General features: G+C 37.1%; 1 protein-coding gene across 13 annotated transcripts in view; it reads left to right on the top strand.

Annotated features, from left to right (window-relative positions):
* Positions 1–19,830, top strand: part of LOC145689315 (nucleolysin TIAR-like) — a 1,166,854-nt gene that overhangs the window by 574,057 nt on the left and 572,967 nt on the right. For all 13 annotated transcript variants that reach the window (XM_081763493.1, XM_081763481.1, XM_081763496.1 and 10 more), the window contains one exon: positions 1,418–1,475. In XM_081763493.1, the coding sequence (XP_081619619.1) occupies positions 1,418–1,475 (58 nt within the window). The remainder of the gene's footprint in view (positions 1–1,417; positions 1,476–19,830) is intronic.

The following is a 19,830-nucleotide window of genomic DNA, read 5'->3' as shown; positions in this document are numbered from 1 at the left end:
GCATGGGGCACAACAGAACACTTGTGAGAGAGTGGCTGGGATTTCACTTGGATCAGGTAGTCTGATGTGATGCTTGTGCGTAGAATGGGGGAAGGCCGACGATATATCAAATTTGATTGGGGGCAGATGACCAGACGGCTGGGAAGAAACATCACGGAAGCAGCACGACTTGTTGGGTAATCGCAAACAGCAGTGGTGGTACAAAGGCGGTGAAACCAGCACCAAATCACAAGGCATGGTGCGCCAACACCCTCATTAAAGATGTCGAACGTCGTAGACTGTAGAGTTTCGTACAACAGTCAAGGCAGGGCGCCAACTGTGGAACAATTAGCAGTATGTTTTAATAGCGGATAAAGCATGAACGTGTCTGATCACATGTAATCATCATTGATATCGACTGAAATAGATACGTACCCTTCATAAGCAGAAAAGGACACAACGATACATGAACCGATGAATCACAATACTGCTTTCATCACCTCGATGACCAGGTCAGAAACAGTCGTCTTCCGGACGAAAAGCTGCTCGAAATGTATACAGAAGGGTGACGCCAGATTGGTGATATCATTATGATTTTGGAAATCTCATGGTCATCCATGGGTCCGGCTACAGTTATCGACAGGTCATTGCTGTTCACGTACAACCATTCATGTTATATTTTCAGCTGGCAATGCCATCTTTGAGCAAGACAAAGATCCTTGTCACAAAGTCAACGTTGTGCTGCAATAGTTCGAAGAGCACAGTGGTGAATTTCAGTTGCTGCATTGACCTCCATACTTAACCGACCATATCTCGAATACCTTTGGGATGTCATTGAACGTCAGATCTGAGCTCATTGTCCCCTCCATGGAATTTACAGTAATTAAGTGAGATATGTACAGTCCGCAGCAAAAAAAACCTGCAACATGAGCTTGTAAGTTTATTGTGAAACTACGCCTAACAGCGCAGGGAATCAACATAACGTCTAAGTGGCAAGAATCACAACAGGAAAACCTCGGCGTCCTCCCCCGCACACTTATTTTGGAGCAAAATACTTCGTCGTTTCATAATAAACTTACATGCTCATGTTGCAGGTTTTTTGCTGCGGACTGTACAAATGTGGTGCGCCATGCCTCCAGTTACATATCAAGACCTCATTGTTTCCATACCAAACCACATTGCCGCTGCCTTGCGAGCCAAAATGGGACATACCCGGTATTATGCAGGGGGTGGTAATGTTCTAATGAGTATAAATATGCGAAGGACTTCAAATTGTTTCCAATCGTTAAATGTTTTCCCACAATTTCTCTTTTAAATTTTGTGGCAATTGTATTTTTAATTATAAAACGTAGTTTTCATGTATTTTGAATTAAAAAAAAAACAACTACCTTACGTAGCATTTGTGCTATTAACTACTTATATTTTCTTGTTTTATTAGGAGATGAAGGTCAATTGGGCTACATCACCAGGGAACCAGCCAAAACAAGACACAAGTAGTAAGTACTAATAGTTTTCTTATTCTCGTTTTTAAATGAAAGCTTGCTTGTTTAACATTTACTTTGTTAGTTTTTTGAGAATTATCGTGAAAGCATAGAATTTCATTGGCAGATGCACAAATTAGTTTTTGGACATTCCACAGTCAATACTGTGAGTATATTTTCAAACTATGAACTTAATTTACTAAATTACGTAAGGAGAAAATATATTTAGTGGCTTGGATAACTCGAAATAGTTCTGAAACATAATGAAAGACGAATCTTGTAGTTAAAGTGAAAGCATTTTCGGTATTTTCGGAATCCGAAATTATTTTGTGATTATTAGTATTTTGAATGTAAAAGATATGTCTTCCTTCGAATATAGTTATTGCTTTCAAAGTTTTTTTAAAAAAAAATTGTTAATAAATCTGAAAATATGTTTGGTATTGATAGTAGTAGTTTGTTTCAAAGTTCACGAACTTAAATTAGCTCGATCAACATCAGGCTTTTAATAATACAGTAGATGATTGTAATACGTTTTTCGTTTCCTGTATACTCCATCTTGATAAAAGGAATTCGTGAAAATTAACGTTAGTACTTTTTTGCTGTGATGATTCGTATTTTAAAAATCACAGATATTTAAGGAAAAGTAAATATTTGGGAAATAGTGGGACGACTTTTATTCAGCTACTGAAATTGTCTTTGGTATTCAGAACAAAATTAATTTAAACGTCCAAGGTCGTTTTTGGTCGACAGAGGTAGCGAAGGTGCTAATTAGCATTTTGTATTGCAAAATACGCGAAACAAGTTAGTTCATGTTTCAATACACGTAACCTTCTTGTCGCTGCGTCACGCTACTATGATCCTGCCAGATTCGGAAAGAAGCTGCTATTGTTTCCATCTCCTGGTAAGTAATCAATTAAGTGTGGTATGTCTCTTGTGTAACATTTTAAGAAATATTTTAGATTGGCAAGAAGTAAACTTAGTTAACGGACAGGCTTCACCCTTTCTGTCTTCATGCAAAGCTGTATAGTCACTGTATTGGTATTTTACATTGATTTTTAATTGCTAGATAATGTAGTATCAGTTTTTTTAATGTCATGTGCTTGTACGATGTGTTTTCATAGTATAATATCTTCTATGGTGTGTGTTCACAAGTTACTTACCGTACGTAGACTTTAGTTTTGTGATCAACACATTGCTGTGCACAACAGTCTATAATGAAGTGGTTTAATATAAGCAATTTAGTGTGCAATAGCTCTCGACTACGAGAGAGGGAGAGAGAGAAAAAAGTAGATAATATTGGTAACTTCACGCTAAGTAACTTTCCTAAAATTGTATCATGAATAGACAGTGCTTTACACCGACAATGAACAACCGAAAGCCAGAATGAACCAGTTTAATCAGCTTTGGTTTTGAAGCTCTGAAAACTAAGAGGAAAAAGAGGGGACATGCTTTGTAATCCATGATACGTTAATGTTCTAACTTTTCTTGTGGGTGCCCCCTCTCTCCCCCTTTTTCTTGATGTGAATTGATGAGAGAAAAAAGGCCTCTAATGAAATTCCAAAGGTTGATGGTCCAACTTGCTTGAATAGCGGTGTCGCTTTTCCATAGTTCGTGAACCAATACCAGTCCTCTTAACTGTGATTCAGAAGACTCTTATATACACCGTTCACATACATCTGCACACAAATGCTCATACATGCATACGTACGTATCTGAACATTGAAAATTGATGGCAAAGAGCAAAGTGTCAGTTTACCTTTTTCTCTTGCTCAATTTCCAAAGCTTTATTTGACAATGAAACCACAGAGGACAAAGACTGCACTCAACTGAGCTCCCATGATCATTCATCTTGTATTGTATGATGTGGTAAATGCCATTTCGTATAAAATAATAATAAAATAACTTAAGCTAGCCAAATGAACGCCTTCTTGTATCTCATCCTCCCTCTGCCTTGTCTTTAATTTTTAAAAAATACGAATCGTTAATGAAAGGAATGGCATCGTCCTTTTTTGTTCCGTCTATTCTACTATCCTATACAATGCGATACATGGACTCATGTCTTTCTTTTGAACAACTTCAATATTGATCCGGTAATGCTTGTTGAATTTTCATTATGTAACTCTTTTCTCTCTCTCTCTGTTTCTCTCTTTCTCTCTCTTACTCACTCACTCTCGTTCATATTGATGAACGGATCTTAACGTTTCGGAGAATTAATCGTCCTTAGTGATTTCTGGATTGCTCGATGTACTCAACCGATGATACAACACGAATAATAGGAATGATACGATGTGTGCGTATATGAATAAGTGGTAATTACAAGCGTTTCGTCCAAACTTAAATCTAATATTGATGTTTTATTTTGTGAATTTCATGTAATACAAAAAAGCTTGTATTACATGACTTGTAATGTTGATCATCACGAGACTTTGGTATACAGTGCATTCAAATAGTCGCTTCGCCCTGGATTGTGTCAAAGAAATATATAGAAACACTTTACTACAGTAGATGTTAAAAATGATTTACGTTAACTTGAAGGCAGAGGTCAATCGTCTTACACATTTTTGCGAACACTTGAACTAAAAATCAGTGATAGGTAAATTTTATGTGCCTTATGTGATAGTATCTCAGTACTTTAATAATTTTAAGTCGATCCTGGTACTGTTCAACTAATACTGTTAAACCACTGTTCAGTGAATAGTGTTTCACGTGTTCTGTATGCTTGTCACCAGGCCCGTATCCACGGGGGGTCCAGGGGGCCGGGTCCCTCTATATTTTTGCTGGCTCCCCTTAAATTTTCACGGTAGGCTTGCAAATGAATTATAAATATGTTAAATCGACCCCCCCCCTAACTTCTACCGGGACCCAATACATTTTTGGGCTGGCTAGCGTCCCGCTTGTCACCCGCGCGAAATACGTGTTCAACCAAGAAAACACTTGTTGTTCCATTGTTGACATAACACACATTTGTACTATGCGACCCATACACGTACTTACATGCCTGAAGAAATTGCCCAACTTGCATGAAAAATGAAACCACAGGCAAGTTGAGCGTGTATGGCCTCGTTCGTTCATGTTGAAAGTTTTCAAAATCTTCTGAAAACTTGCATGATGGCTTTGCCGTTCTTCATGCATGTTTACCATGTATGTGCTCGTTCATGCAAGGTTGGTTTTATATTTTGGTTCGCTATTCACGACAGCGGAAGAAATCACGTGACTCGCTCCTCCGTAATGCCAAGGTCGTTGAAGATGGATGATCTGCGTTACATGAGAAGGGATTCTATGCATGAATTAAAATATACAAAGAACTATTGATATGCCACATTGACTTGGCACCTAGTCTTCCGTTCCGAGCGCTGCTATCGGCTGAGAGAATTCCACTCCCTTTGGCTAAGGCTCTCTCGCTTAGTAACAGCTGAACCCTTATTGGCTCAACCGTGGGTGTGGCGAGGGTGTGAGCCTTAGTTCGCATATTTGCCACGGCTCAAGACATTTTGACAGCACTATATCATGTTTGTGGAAGGTAAAATTAAAAAGAGAGAGAGAGACTACTGTGTGGAGAAGAGTATAAAGAATTCTGCATATGAAAAACTAGAAAAGCTGCGATAGTTTCAACTGAACGCCACACTTGATGGTGTTAAAAGCAGGTGCTGTTAAAAGCAGGATCAACACGTTGCGCTCAACAGAAGAGTGTAAGTAAATCACAATAAAGTAAGAAAAAGCCAATTAAGTGATTCTGCCGCTGATGAAATTTAAATGCCGAAGTTATGGTACTACAGAGATGTAGCCAGCTGGTTTATCTAGAAGGCGTCGTTTTTGAGGGGCAGCTACAATGTACAAAGACCCTCCCCCCCAAACAAAAATAGCGTTACAGCTAGAAATTTTAAGGAAACCTAAAAAAAAATTGGTTTCCGTCCGAAAACCTAAAAATATTGTTTTTTTAATGCTTTTTTCCTCCATAAATTATGTAACAGGTAGTTTTTGTTATGCTTAACCAAGAACTACTGACCCGGGCCAAACGTTATATCTTTGTGCAAAACTATTTCAATTTAAGCCCTTGTACACAGAACCTATCTACATAAGACTGATTTTCCAGCTCAAGTGGTAGTGTGTTTTCTTCGCGTTCGGGAAGTCGTGGGCTCGATTGCCGCTGCCCACTATCCTACTGGAGTTTTCCAGGGTTTTCCTCAGTCCCAGCGGGCAAATGCCGGGATGGTACCTACTAAACAGGCCCTGGCTGATATCTTCCCAAGTTATTTCCATTGTTATTGTTGTTGTTAGATACCCAGCATGTAATGGCTTCTGAGCTGTATCTGGTGATCATTACATTAAAAAAATTAAAAAACTCAATTTCTTTGTTTCCCGACAAAAATATTTATTTATTATTCGAGACTAAAAACACTATAATTATTTTATTAACAACTATATCTTAGTTCCTGTTTTACATCAAGTGGCAAAAAAAAAAAAAAGAAAAAAAAAAGAAAAGAAATCCAAACTGAAAAGCTGAATAAAAGGGTTGTTTTTCACCATATTTTCCATCTGGTAAGAAATGTTTTCTAAAACACTTTACAACATATAAAAATATAATGTACTTACAAATCAGTTTAGTGCCATTGTTTTGTAGCAGTATTTATAGTACCTTGTTGAAATGTTTGTCTTCAAACTGTCAAATATAAATCACAGTAAATTGTGTAATCTGCTGTTACCAAAAAAAAGCATTTTTCGAAGTCCATTTGTTTGTTATGCAGTTTATATTGACACAAATCTAAAGAAGAATTACACATACCAAATATTATAAATGGTGTGGAATAATATAGTTCCATTACCTAAACCTTTTCAATCCAATTTGGACATGATCCGCACAGGAACATTAGATCAATCGGTTGTAGCACACGTGGTAGCAAGCTGTACATTTGGTTATTCCTTACACGGAAGACGTACCGTACTATTTTTCGATAGGTAAATAATTTACCGTAAATTATTAATTATTGTAAACTTTGTTAGTTTTAAATTACTAAAGCGTGGTAATCTTACGATGATGTTTTAAAAGCTGGTCATTTGCTGAATCATTTTTTTGTACTACGATGGTACTACGATGAACTTTCATTTTTATCATATCAGGAAGAAACACATGTAAGCAGAAGCAACCTATGAGAGAGAGAGAGAAAATCATTATTGCAACTGCGTTTTCACATTTACTCCTGTGTACTGACATGTAGAACTAACAGACCTCCTTGGTTACTACTTGTTGATAGCAATCATATTGTCTTGCCATTCGACTCTTCCTGGTCCTCTACATTTCTCAAACTACTTCTAGTAAGTTGGACAACATGTTGGTACGTGTGTAGGCAAAAAATTCTTACAACATGCATGATGAAACAAATCTTTCATGCATGTTGGTCATGCAAGTGTGTACTGTATGGGCCGCTTTACCCGTACTCAACAGAACTCTGACCGATCTTTGAGCATAACTGATTACGATGTAACGCGAACCAATTTTATTGTGTAATATGCATCTATATTGAGTTGAGAGTCTATCTTCTCTCTTGTCTGTGTCGGACATTTGCATAATATAACATGCACGGGGTGAAAAATGATTGTTTCATTCCTTTGCCCTCAGTAACAAGTACCTACATCTGCTGCGGAGCGGCTTTTCGAACGCACTGTACTTAATTGCTTGTTGCATATTAAATTATGTGCCAACTAGTAGGAATATTTCTGGAAGTACTATGGCATAGTACTTTATGAAAGCCAGTTCATTCGTGAAGTAGGAATCGTATAGTGGAAGAAAAGTATCGTACTTTATGAAATCCAGTTCATTCGTGAAGTAGGAATCGTATAGTGGAAGAAAAGTATTCTGGCGAACACAAATTAGACAATGTTATTTATTCAGTCATTCATTCATTTGAAATTTTCAGTGTTGCTGGAAGTTTGGATATTGTCTTAAACAACTGTGAAACTTTATTTATTTATTTCTTAAGAATATAATGACAAGGTTACAGCTCTTGTATTCAAAGTATTTATGATTAGTAATATACAGTCACTAGCAAAAATCGTCGCAATTATATTGTCGTAAATTGGAGTTGCACAAAGATGTTTGACAAAATATTCCTTTAAGTTAAAAAAATGCACAATACACTGTTTTTTCCAAGTTACTGTGAAGAGTACTCTAGTTACTAGGTTCATTCCTAAGTTTCTGAGACAAGAAGTTCCAAGAAAAATATTTTCCGAATGTATGGACACAACATTGAAGTAGAATTTCACAAAATAATGGGTTTGCATTTTGCAGGAACTACATAATAAACTTTGATTAATGGTTTCGTGAAATAAAGATCTTGAACAATAGTAAATTCTTAAAACCAAATAGAAATATAATTGACGGGAAAGCGTGAGTGCTTGTTAATGACACTAATGAACATCTATATTTATATAGTGTTATTCAGTAAGTTCAGTCTATTTTTTTTTTTTTTTTTTTTTTTATGTGGTAATGTCATAAGCAGATTATAACAGAACGTCGACGAAAATAATAATGGATTTTCCTCCTTTCGAAAATTTAGTCGAATAGTATACTTGCAAAAGAAAAAGTAAATAAGCGGTTTTGTGTTTTTGTTTAGTGGGAAGAAGCTATTAATGTTTCCATTGTTAGTAGAGAGTGGGTACGCTATCATTCATTGGAATTCGAAACCGGTGCACGAGAATTCAATTCCAGAGACCACAACTCATTTTCCCTCTCGCAGCTGCATTCTCTGCCCTCCCCGGTTGATCGCTTTAGAAGTTCGACCGATGAAGCAAGCCATCACAAAATCTCCAACAATAATAAACATTGTAACCGCAGCTTTTGTGGAAAACCTCGTGTTCATCAATACATATATCGAAGTATCCGGCACACTTTAACGTAAAATTATGCATACAACGCACTGCTATTCCTCTTCTCTCCGTTTGTGTGTGTGTGTGTATGTATATGTACGCATAGCCCTACACTATAGCTTCACTAATATCTGATCGCTCCCATTGTCCATGTTCATTACATTATACGAATTTAGTTTTTCTTCTTTTTTTATTTTACCTCTTCTTATGTAGGATGTAACTTTGGCAGTTGATGGAGACATTTCATAAATATAGTGTAATAGTACTAATTTCACTACTTGATTATAGGTGTTTTGGTGTTTTCTGCGGCGGTCCATTTTTGTCATCCGTCATGCCATACATTTGTCTGTGAACTTCTTGTTGATGAAGTCGATTTCCACCATATTGTCATACAGATTTCCAAATTTCATGAAAAGTAGTAACCGAAACCAGTAAGAGCTTATTTTTTAAAGAACGATTTCAATTTGGACCTAAATTGTTTGAATGCCATTAGTAACTGTTCCCTAATGTTAGAGATAACACAATAAAAATGAATATTCCGAAGTTAACTTGGGGGTCTTTGCTTCAATTTCAGCAAAGTTTATTTTGCCAGTTGCACTCTATATGGCCTATATTATGGCTAAAATGTCAAATATTGGCCATTCTTTGCATTATTGTCAAAGTAAGGATTTGATTAGAATAATTACGCAGGTCTCGTGCTGTAGGAAAGTTATTTATTTGTTTATTTTATTTATTTAGTGAAATTTTATAATAACAAAACCTAACTTATGTCCACGTCTGGTCCAACCCTATGAGAAATTTGGACGAGTTATTGCGGCTAATGGCTTAAACAAACTGAAGACAATTTGTCTAGGTTCAAAGGTGTAAATATACCACATGACTTCGAGACATACTTTTAAATGTGCCTGGAATATAAATGCATGCATGTAGACATTTCGTTTTAGTTTTTTTAATGTATTGAACGATGAAAGATTTATCAATTGAAAATTTTATATAAACTTGATATTATGCGCAACCTTAGAACTGATTTTTTCTGATGAACTGCAAAAATGTATTAAATTATATTTAATAACTTACCTACTTATTTGATAACATATACGCATTTGGCGAGGGATCCGGCTTCGATTCCCGGCGGGAGCTCATATGGTTCCGATCACACGTTAAGCTCTAGGTCCACGTCTCGTACAGCCTCGTTGCTGAAAGGAACACAAAACTCTAAATCAAATCATTTAATACCTATTAAATTCTTTCTTGCGACCGTTTGTTTAAACTAAAAATTTTATGTTTGTGATAAAGTCTTTAAAATAATGTACTTATTTGATATATATGAAAATACATTCTGGAAACAGCCATCAGACAATATTTAATCTTATTTGTATCCTTTTATGGCTTAATTTAATTTTTTTGTATGATGGTATTGTTTCTATTTATCGCCATTATTTCGACTTCAATTTTAATGTCAATTTTCGGAATTGTAAGTACCTATTTTCGATGCTTTCCCTACCTGAACATTGGTTCTCGTCATAAATGACGTACTTAGAATTTAAACTTTTGTTGACATCAGTAATTGCTATAAATAAAATTTGGCCCTTCCAAATATCGAAATCAATCTAAACTTTTATTTCCCAAGAGGAATCTAATCAATCTGAAATAATATTTGGGTGAAGGTCGTTAATGTTTTACTATGCAAAGATCCTCCAAATTTAGTGCTCATGCTTAGCCAAAGCTAAAATTGCATGGAATTGTCAACTTAGATACATCCTGTTTTATTATTACTTCAGGTATGTCCTATCGTTAATCGAAGTGCGAACGCAAAATAAATAAATGGTTTGTCTTGCTATATATTCACTTAACTATCTTTGGTATGGGATATATGCATTTGATTCACGGTGAGAACCAAATGCAGATATTTAGTATGCGTTGTGAATTTTGTTATAATTTATTGACCTACTTACCTAAATTGTCATACTGTTTATTGTTATTATTTGGGGAAAGTGGATGGGAAGCGTAATAAACTGTAAAATATATTTCCCACTATAATTTTCCTCGTATCTAAAGTATTATTTCTTATGAAATAAACATCAAAGTGGCTAATTTAACTGATTCTTAATGCGTACGGCTACGAACTATCACACATCGCATGAGGTAAAATCACAACCATTAGATAGAATGTCTAATCATTTTTGCAACTACCATCGTAAGGTCAGTTCTAATCAAAATTATTATGACGGAAAGAATACCATTGAAATTTTGCCTAGACTTGAATTTGGATTAGCAAATTCGCTAAAAACATGGAGATAATATTACTTCTCAGTGCTAGTTTTTTTTTTTTTTTTAATTAGTCATTTATCTAGTCATTGATGTTTCGTATTTTAAACTATTTATTCATTTTTCTTTTCGTCTCTGATAACATGGAATTACAGAAACAAAAGTACAAGTACGATAGAGTTAGAGAAGGAAATAGATCCATTGCTTTTGTTTCTGTAGTAGCAGTTTCTGAGGCCACAAGGAAGCGTGGAATGAGGATGAGTGAGCTTCTCTACATGTTAACCAGCCTAGTGGATTTATATGATATTTCTGTCTTGCATAGAGAGAGAAAGAGAGTGAGTTTCTGTATATGCGTTCGTTTGTTCTGTATGCGAATTAAAGAATATAAGTGGCGTGGGGCAATAAAGAATGGTAGATGATGCACGGTAACCAACGTGAGTTTGTGCTTTTTGAATTCAGATAAAATAATGGTACACTGTGGAAGGGGAGGTGTTGATGTAAGGGACAGATAGAAGAACATCCAGGTAGAGAAAGCTCTTGTTCGCGGTTGTTAAGCCCCGGGGAGTAAGAATTTTGGCCAGGTTAAGAGGGAAGGTTCAGAGCTTATTAACAACTGTAGAATATATATATATATATATATATATATATATATATATATATAATTGCAATTGTGTATGTGTGGTTCCAGCTTCCCTGAGGCTACGGCAACACAAAACACGAGAGCAATAGGAAAACGGGGGCCCGTGTAGTGCGGGGGTTGTGGTAATTAGCTTCTGTGAGCGTGCAGTTTGCTGGCTGCGGGCTGCAACTGTATTTTTAGGGGTGGTTCTCCCCTTCAAAAACAAAGAGAATCGGGGGGAGAAAATAGCTTTTATTCGTAGGTAATGGAGAGCCTAGGAGGTGGGAAGGGAACGAAAGAAAGGGGGAGGGAGCGAATGAGTGTATAGCTAGAGGAAATATGGCTACGGATGCATGTAATTTATAAAGACGAGTGAGCAACACATAGCATAATATAGGAAGTATAAATACTTCTAATTTTCTTCTTCTATTCAAGTTTGGACAGGAAAGAATTGAAATTTAATTCAATCATTCAGGTTCGAATTGTACATTTTCGTTGTTTTTATACATTCTGTCATTGTGTTTCTGATAAACTCAACGGCATAAAAAAAAAAAAAAACTCTCGTTTTACAGTGGGTAGGTCCCGGATTCTAACCTGGGGACGGTCATCCTGATTTTTTAAAAAGGCAAAATAACTTCCCAAATGTCTCTGGACTATGTTAATAAATAAAGACCTTTATGAGTAACTGATTTACAGAATAAACATATACAATAAATCAATTACTCACAAAGGTACTCTATTATACAATCGAATTCTATCATGTAAAAATAATAATAATAATAATAAAGAAGCAGGTATCTATAAACAGCTTTAGAATCAAGCTTAAGTACTTGATAGAACAAGGCTTTTTACTCTGTTATATGTTCAAAATAACTCGTATGCGTAAAATTAAATGTATAGTAAGGTAAATTAGTGAAACCATATGCAGTTTGTAATAATTGTATATAAATGTTTATTACATATTTAAAACTGACTTGTCCAATTTTGCTGTATGACGGTGATCGCAGGCAATGAATTATGATTAGATACATTAATTAATTTAAATTGCATTTTCCATTTTGATGTAAAGCTCTCAATTGGCTTTTCTCTCCTTAGCTAGTTTCTAGTTTGTATTACTATTTGTGCGAGATTCATCTTAACATTGTTCCATCAGCGCCTAGGTCTTCCTAATGGTCTCTTTCCAATTGACTTTCGAGTTAAAACTTCGAAAGCATTCCTACTGTTTTTCTTTCCGGCTACATGGCGTTCCCATTTGAGTCTCTTAGACTTAATGACCATAACAATGGGTAAATGGGTATTAGTAAAACCAATAATAAAAGATCTTTAGATCTTATGTATAACTTACTCTGCCTTAAACATTATTAACTGTATCACAAATATCAGGATTTTTCTGGATCTGAATATAGATCTGAGTTTATATATAATTTGCTTTCACTTCCTAAAAGAGATCTTGTGTCTTCTACTGGTGGGAATTGGTTCTGATATACAAAAGTCCGTAGAGTGTACATAAAACATTACTGATAATTGTGTGCTCGTGGTCTAGATGTCAGTTTCAGAAATCCTATATCAGGTCCGGATTTATGTATTTGGAGATCCGTGGCGAACAATGTTGTGTGGTCCTTACTGACTAAAAGTAACCGATTTAGTGAGATTATGAAGCAGAATGGTGCTTTAAAGATACATTCGAAGAAGATAAGTTTCATGTTATTAGTACATATTTCTACTATAAGAGAATTAAATATTGCACAGTTAATATGCCAAGCAGAAGGAATTACAAGGTCAGCATATATTTGGACCTCAGCCTCTTTTTCTTCAATGCACTTGTGTTGGTCACTTAACCGCAGTGGCTAGTTGGATATAAATTGTATTGAATAAACTTGAGAAAATGTATCGGACTCTTACATGTGTGTACGTAAACTAGATTTTCTTGTGTACACGTTTTTGTGTGTTTCAGTCAGTTGTATCCTCCTAGTATCCTCCCGTGTAACCACTGAAAGAAGCATTCAATTTCCCTTGTTCTCCTGACAAGCAGGGGTCGGTTTTATTGACGGAAAAGACAGAACCGCTGCTGCATTCAGGATGAGGCTACGCTCTCAAGTTGCAGAGGATGAGTTGGAGGGAGTCGGAGGGTCGCCACCTTTGGATTGGTAATGAGTTAATCTACACAGCATGAAGCTTCGCTTGAAGGGTTAACTAAGCGGCGGCGGGTCCTATTGAATTTGCTCAATTGTGTACCCAGTTTCAACCAAGCTTTCCCGCTCACGTCTCCTCCGTTCTTCAAGCGCCTTTCACTCTGCTACGGTAGCTTTTGCTTTAACAAGCTATTGGTTTCTATAGTGAAAAGGTGTATTGTTATCTAGTGAAAGATATGCAGGGAGTGTGTTAGCTAAAGAATGTTCGGTCGTCTTTAATCATCAACCCTATTAATTAAATAAACCCATAAGAAAGAATAAACCCATAGCGCTTACGTATGGTGCGAGGGGTCTTTAGTTCGATCCCAGTTCGTGGTGGATAACATTATGTCTGAGAGTTTTCTCGTTATTCTTTCGTTTCCTCCTACATTCGTATTCTACCAATTCTTTCATAGCTATTCACTTTCATTAACCGTCCTTCTCCTTTACCCTATTTGTGGTAGGTAAAACAAACATTTTTTTAAAAAAATTCTATTTTATCATATCACGAATCTATTATATTAATGAATAAAGGTGAGATCACTCCCTGAAATTAGGTGAAACTCAGCAGGTAAACTCCTAATTTAAAATTACTATTCTTCAGCGCTTTCAAAAATTCCTGTCATATAGAGGCGGAAAGGGAGTAATTTCTGTAAGTGCTGAAAGAACAGAATTTCTTTTCCCCTTATTTTAAAAGAAGAATTTACAAACTGAATTGCACACCTCCAAATTTAAGCGGATACCCACACGATATCTGAAACTTCAATATTATATAAATTGACCCTTTCCTCAATGTCAGGTAGGAATGGAAGTTTCGAAAGCGCTGTTAGATGTATTCATCTATTTTTATTTAGGAGCTTATTTACTGAGTTTCACACTTCCGATTTAAGTGAAATTCCCACATTTATATATTTTGTACATATAAAACCGAATATTAGGGCCCTTCCCAAATTCTTCTTTTGTCTCTCGTTAGTTTCCCATTTGTATGAAATGTTTCATTGTCCGAAAAAAATTAACAAATCCATAAAATTGTCATTTTTAACCTGCAATGCTTACAAAACTGGAATCGCTGGTCTTTATTTTTAGAATATAAACTTTTGTACTAACTGTAGTCTGTCCTTTTCATGTTTTAATTTTGTACGCAAAACACGGCACATAGTCATTGTTGACGTTATCAACTCGCGTGAAACTCTGCGTATAGATTTTCTCTAACTCCCGAAAGCAACTCTCACTCGTTCAATGCCATTTGCACTCACACCTGGGTGACCATTTCTCTTCTTGGCACACAAACACCCGATTTCAACAAACTTTACATGCCTGTTGTAGTCCTGGTTGAAGCTGTTTTTCCGTACTTCATCTTAAATTCTAGTTGGACATCCGTTGGTTTCTTTGTTTTGTCAAATACCAGAACGCAGAAAACCTACTTAATTCCAGAATGCATCATCCTGATTATGACACCTAACGACGATATATATGGAACTACATGCAACACCTGCAGTAAAAAGAAAAACTTGACTCTCTGAAATTATGTACTTGGTTACTTTGTAATGCTACTCGTTCGACATCATTTTTTTTCTTTTGAATGTTTCCGGACTTTCGTTACACGTTGAGTTTTATATGGGCACTAGTAAATGTTTCCATGGGTTTCCACATATATAATTGTGCATCTTTTAAATAGGTCGTCTGTACTCGGAAGTTCCTTACGAAATTGGAACGACTCCTATGGGCATCTTGGTGAATCATACCACCTCTGTTTCCTTCTGTTCTAGGTCAAACATCTAAAAACGATGAAACACATGTTTAATTAGTTTGAGCCTAAGTCCAGTTGCTGAATTTCATGTCTTTAGTCATAAGGGATTCCGAGATATGAATATCTTATTATAATATTTGCAATCCTTATTCCTTCCCCTCGCTCACTGTTTCATTTCGAATTCTCGAAAAATCCTTCTTTTGAGGTAACATACGTCACAAATCCTATATGCTGTCTAAATTTTAAGATTCTCGCTTAAGCAGTTTAGCCAGGGCGTTGATCAGCCAGTCAGGTTTCCTCCTTTTATATAGAGAGACTAGCAACAGCTCCTCAATCCACTTTCCCTTGTTCTTCAGTTGAGCGTCTTTCCCAAGTTTGATTTTTATAAAATGCATATTGGATTGACATTGGATGGATCGACTATTTCTTAGATTCATCTCCCTCCTTCAATAAGTGAAGCCACCCTTGAACCATTGACATGGGAAATGGAGCGATCGACAGACACAATGCACTGAGGAAGAGATGGAAAAATCAATGGTCAAATCTTGGCCGTGTCAATATTCACCGAGGATGGACCGTGTGGGTGGAATAGCAAATGGTTCTTGAGGCCATAACTTGATCTGATCTTGGAGAGCTTTTCCAGAAGACCTTTTTCTTCAAAGAGGGAAGAGAAAGTTATTCATGCCGAAATCTTGATGTTTGCCTTCAAGGAAACATTTTCTTTTCCCTTTTTTCACTAAAACAATTTTTCAGCGTGACGGAATAACTATGACTTTTCATTAAAGTAAATAAATGTAGATTTTATGTACCATAACGTCAGTAGCTAAATATTGTTCATTCCACATTTTTTTTCAGTCTAACGTTTCATTGCCTGCTGAGAATGTAATGATACATAATCTCTATATAGTGTGTCTGGATGAAAATATACCAATAAGAAATTTGAATAGTTTGAGAACCAATAGTGATAGGTCCTTCCGGTTTTAATTCGCGGGAAGAGGAAATAATAAAATTTTATATTTAGCATAAGTTCATAATAAACACCGAGTTCGTTCGTAACGGATAACCTATAACACTTTGCGCTGTTCAGAAATAAATGCTATGTAGTTTCACTGCATAAATAAATTACATTAGCTTTCGTCGTAAAAATCGGGAACGTGTCAGTACACCTCCATGTGTGCCCCTTTGTTGCTCAGCAAACATCAAGGCGGTATTAAACCTTCCTCCAGGTGCTACGTATATTCGAGGTGTCACAGATCCACAAGCAACGATAATTATTTGTCTTAGATAACTCAACTATTGAATCTGGATCTCGTACACAAGAGTCCTCACATACCCCCAAAAGAAATAAGTCGGGCGATCTCGGGGCCCGGTGAATGGGACCTCCCCTTAAAACTCAGTTGTTCGGGAAATGGTTATCCAGAATTTCTGTCATTCAACGGACATAACTGGGAGAAGCCCCGTCTTGTTGGAACATGTATCCGTGTGATATACGAGATACAGTATAATTTTCCAACATTGCCAGGTACGTTGCTCCTGTATTCGTAGCCTCTTCAAAGAATAATGGACCTATGACAGAATTTTCAGTCAACGCACACCACACGTTTAATTTTGGGGTCTTGCGTTCATGTTCCATAAACTGCTGTGGATTTTCGTCATCGCATATCCTGTAATTATGAATATGCAGCTTACCTGACGTATGAAAGGTGGCTTTGTCAGAAAGAGTTACCCTTTTAAGGAGATCATTGTCCTCATCAATGTGCTGTAACACTTCAACAGCGAATTTATTTCTGCAAGGCTTGTCGTTAAACTGAAGTTTTTGAATAAGCTGTAGACGTAACCTTTTATGTACGATGTCATGCATAGTCAAATGCGGGATTCGCAGTTTTTTACTCACACACACTATCAATTTCCAGCAATCGTTTATGATGCCTAACAATGCAGTGATGGTTTGATAGTTTCTGTCCGTATTGTTGTCTAAATCTTTTCTGTAAGGTTACAGAAACTTCTGTGAACCAAAAACAGCACTCCACTTTCTGACGAACAGAATTGAACGCAACATGACTTCACGCATGTGAGCAAAATAGCATCTTTTTAGTCTGCTGGGCAAAAAAGTATTCTTTCCTCTTTCCGAAAAACAAAACCGGGCTATTGTTTTCACAGTTGGTTCTCAAGTTATTCAAATTTCGTATTGGTATATTTTCATCTGAATACACTGTTTAAAAGAAATCCTGACTGACTGGTCAATGCGCAGGCCAAACCACTTGTGATGTAAGATACAGGGTAAGATTCAGAAGTAAAGAGCCTCACTTTATACTGACGCGTGCGCACCCTGTAGCGCGCTCCGCTTGACAGCGACGGTGGTGCTGGGTGTTGGCTTCAAAGCGCAACGCGGGTCAGTTGGCTCCCAGCTTTCGGAGCGGTAGCATCGGCCTTAACAGTAGTCCCTGTACGGTGGTGCGTGGCACGGCGATATGGATAGTTAGTTAAAATAACACTACGCGATAAATTTTGCTTCTGGTTGGGCAAATCTTCCGAAACGTTCGCCATGCTTGAACAGGCGTTTGGGACTGAGTGTCTGTCCTATTCTCAAGTCAAAAAGTGGCACAAGGCAAGGCTTTTCGTGATGGCCGGGAAGAGGTGACTGACAAACCCTGATCTGGACGCCCGTCGTCGGCCCGTACTGACGCGAATGTACAGCGAATGCGTGAGTTTTTGAACACGGACCGGCGTTTGAGTCTCTACCAAGTAGTAAAATCCCTGAACTTATCGGAGACAACGGTGCAACACCTTGTTACCGAGGACTTTCACATGAGGAAAGTCTGCGCGAAACTTGTACAGAGAGTTTTGACTGAAGAACAGAAACGGAACCGAGTGCTCCGATGCAGAGAACTGCTGTAATTGTGCGAAGGCGATCCTGCGTTTCTCGAAAAAGTGATAACCGGCGACGAAACTTGGACTTTTCAGTACAATCCAGAAACAAAACGACAAAGCGCTGGGTGGCATACCTCAAACTCACCCCGTCCCAAGAAAGCGCGGATGAGCAAATCGAAGACGAAGACCATGCTCATCACCTTTTTCGGAGTGACGAGGATCATCCACTACGAGTTTGTCCCGCCCGGACAGACCGTGAACGCTGCTTACTACCAGGAAGTCCTGAAAAGGCTGAAAAGAAGCATTGCGCGCAAGCGCAGGGACATAAAGGACAGCTAGAAGCTTCACCACGATAACGCCCCCAGCCACACCGCCTTCATCGTCACCGACTACCTGGCGCGAGTCAACGTTCCTGTGGTACCCCAGCCTCCCTATAGTCCGGACTTGTCGCCTCCTGACTTCTTGTTTCCGCGCTTAAAATCAGTGCTAAAAGGAAAACGTTTCGACTCCATCGAGGACATCAAAGCAAATGTCAAGGCAGCCCTTGGAGCCATCCCGGAACAGGCCTTCGGGGAAGCCTTTGAGTCATGGAAAAGCCGCCTACAGAAGTGCATTGATGTAGGAGGTGCCTATTTTGAAGACTATTAGTCAATTGTACCGATCAGCTCAATAAATTTATCTTTTTGAACGAAGGCTCATTACTTTTGAATCCTACCCTGTATCACGAAGGAAAGATTTTTTCCTTTGAAATTCGACGGGCAATAGGGGAAATGAGGTAGCCAATTATTATAGGAAAATATTCATATCTGTAAATCTATGAAGGGTAGAGACATAAAATTTGATACGTGGATTTCCCATTTAAATAGACGTTTCCTTGTTTTTTTTTTAATTTCCTCTAGAAGGAAAGAAAAAAGAGGGTAGGAAACAAAGGTGAGGATACAATTGTTATAACAGAATGACCATATCTCAAATTTCTTTTAAGATTAGATACATAAAATTAGATATTTAAACTTTTCATTTATAATGATTAAAGACGTATTTCCGCGTATTTTAATAATATTTCCGCTACAATAGATGAAAGGCTAGTAACTAAAAATGGGGATTGGAATTGTTAAAATAAGATGGTCTGTCTCGAAATTCGTTAAGGTTAGAGACATGGAATTTGGTATTTGGACTTCTCAAAGGTGAAATAAGAGATGCGAGGCCGTTAGGGCGAGCAAATGCTAGGGCCTGAGGTCGAAGTCTTCAACTAGCTGAGGACTAGTGTATTGCATTCAGATGTTTGATACACAAACAGGCTTCCTTCGGTTCTATTCAGAAAAAAGTCAAGAAATAGTACAATGGATAAGTAATGGCATGTCCTTGAACCACCTTTAACGCTGGAGTGGTCGCCTGGAGGACAGTAGTCCTGCAGGCAGATCTTTTACCCTTTCAATAAATCCTGTTGTTATTATAATTTATTTTTGTTACCTGAATAGATCCTATTCAATTAAAAGCAATTAAATAATCCATTGAAATGGAATTCATGTAAATAAACGTTAACTGTATAAAAAGTTAATATATTTTAAATGGAGGACCATTGTCGGACTAAACCACACGGCCGCTGCAGTGTTAATAACAAAATATTTCAAACAATTCATTAACCCCTTCACGTCCAAGGGATCTCTTTTTCTTTAAACTATACTAACATTTTATTGGATCATTTAACATGTTTCAGTTTTGTGTGTTGGGTGCTAAAGGTAATGAACGATCTAAATGAGCTTGAATATAAATTGATATAATTTAAATTGCACTATAATAGTTTTGTAATTATATCACGGTTTTGTG

Source organism: Thermobia domestica, chromosome 1, assembly GCF_964235325.1.
Source record: "Thermobia domestica chromosome 1, izTheDome1.hap1.1, whole genome shotgun sequence".
Classification (NCBI taxonomy): Eukaryota; Metazoa; Arthropoda; class Insecta; order Zygentoma; family Lepismatidae; genus Thermobia; species Thermobia domestica.
The sequence above is the reverse complement of the archived record's forward strand: the minus strand, read 5'-3'. Positions and strand labels throughout refer to the sequence as shown.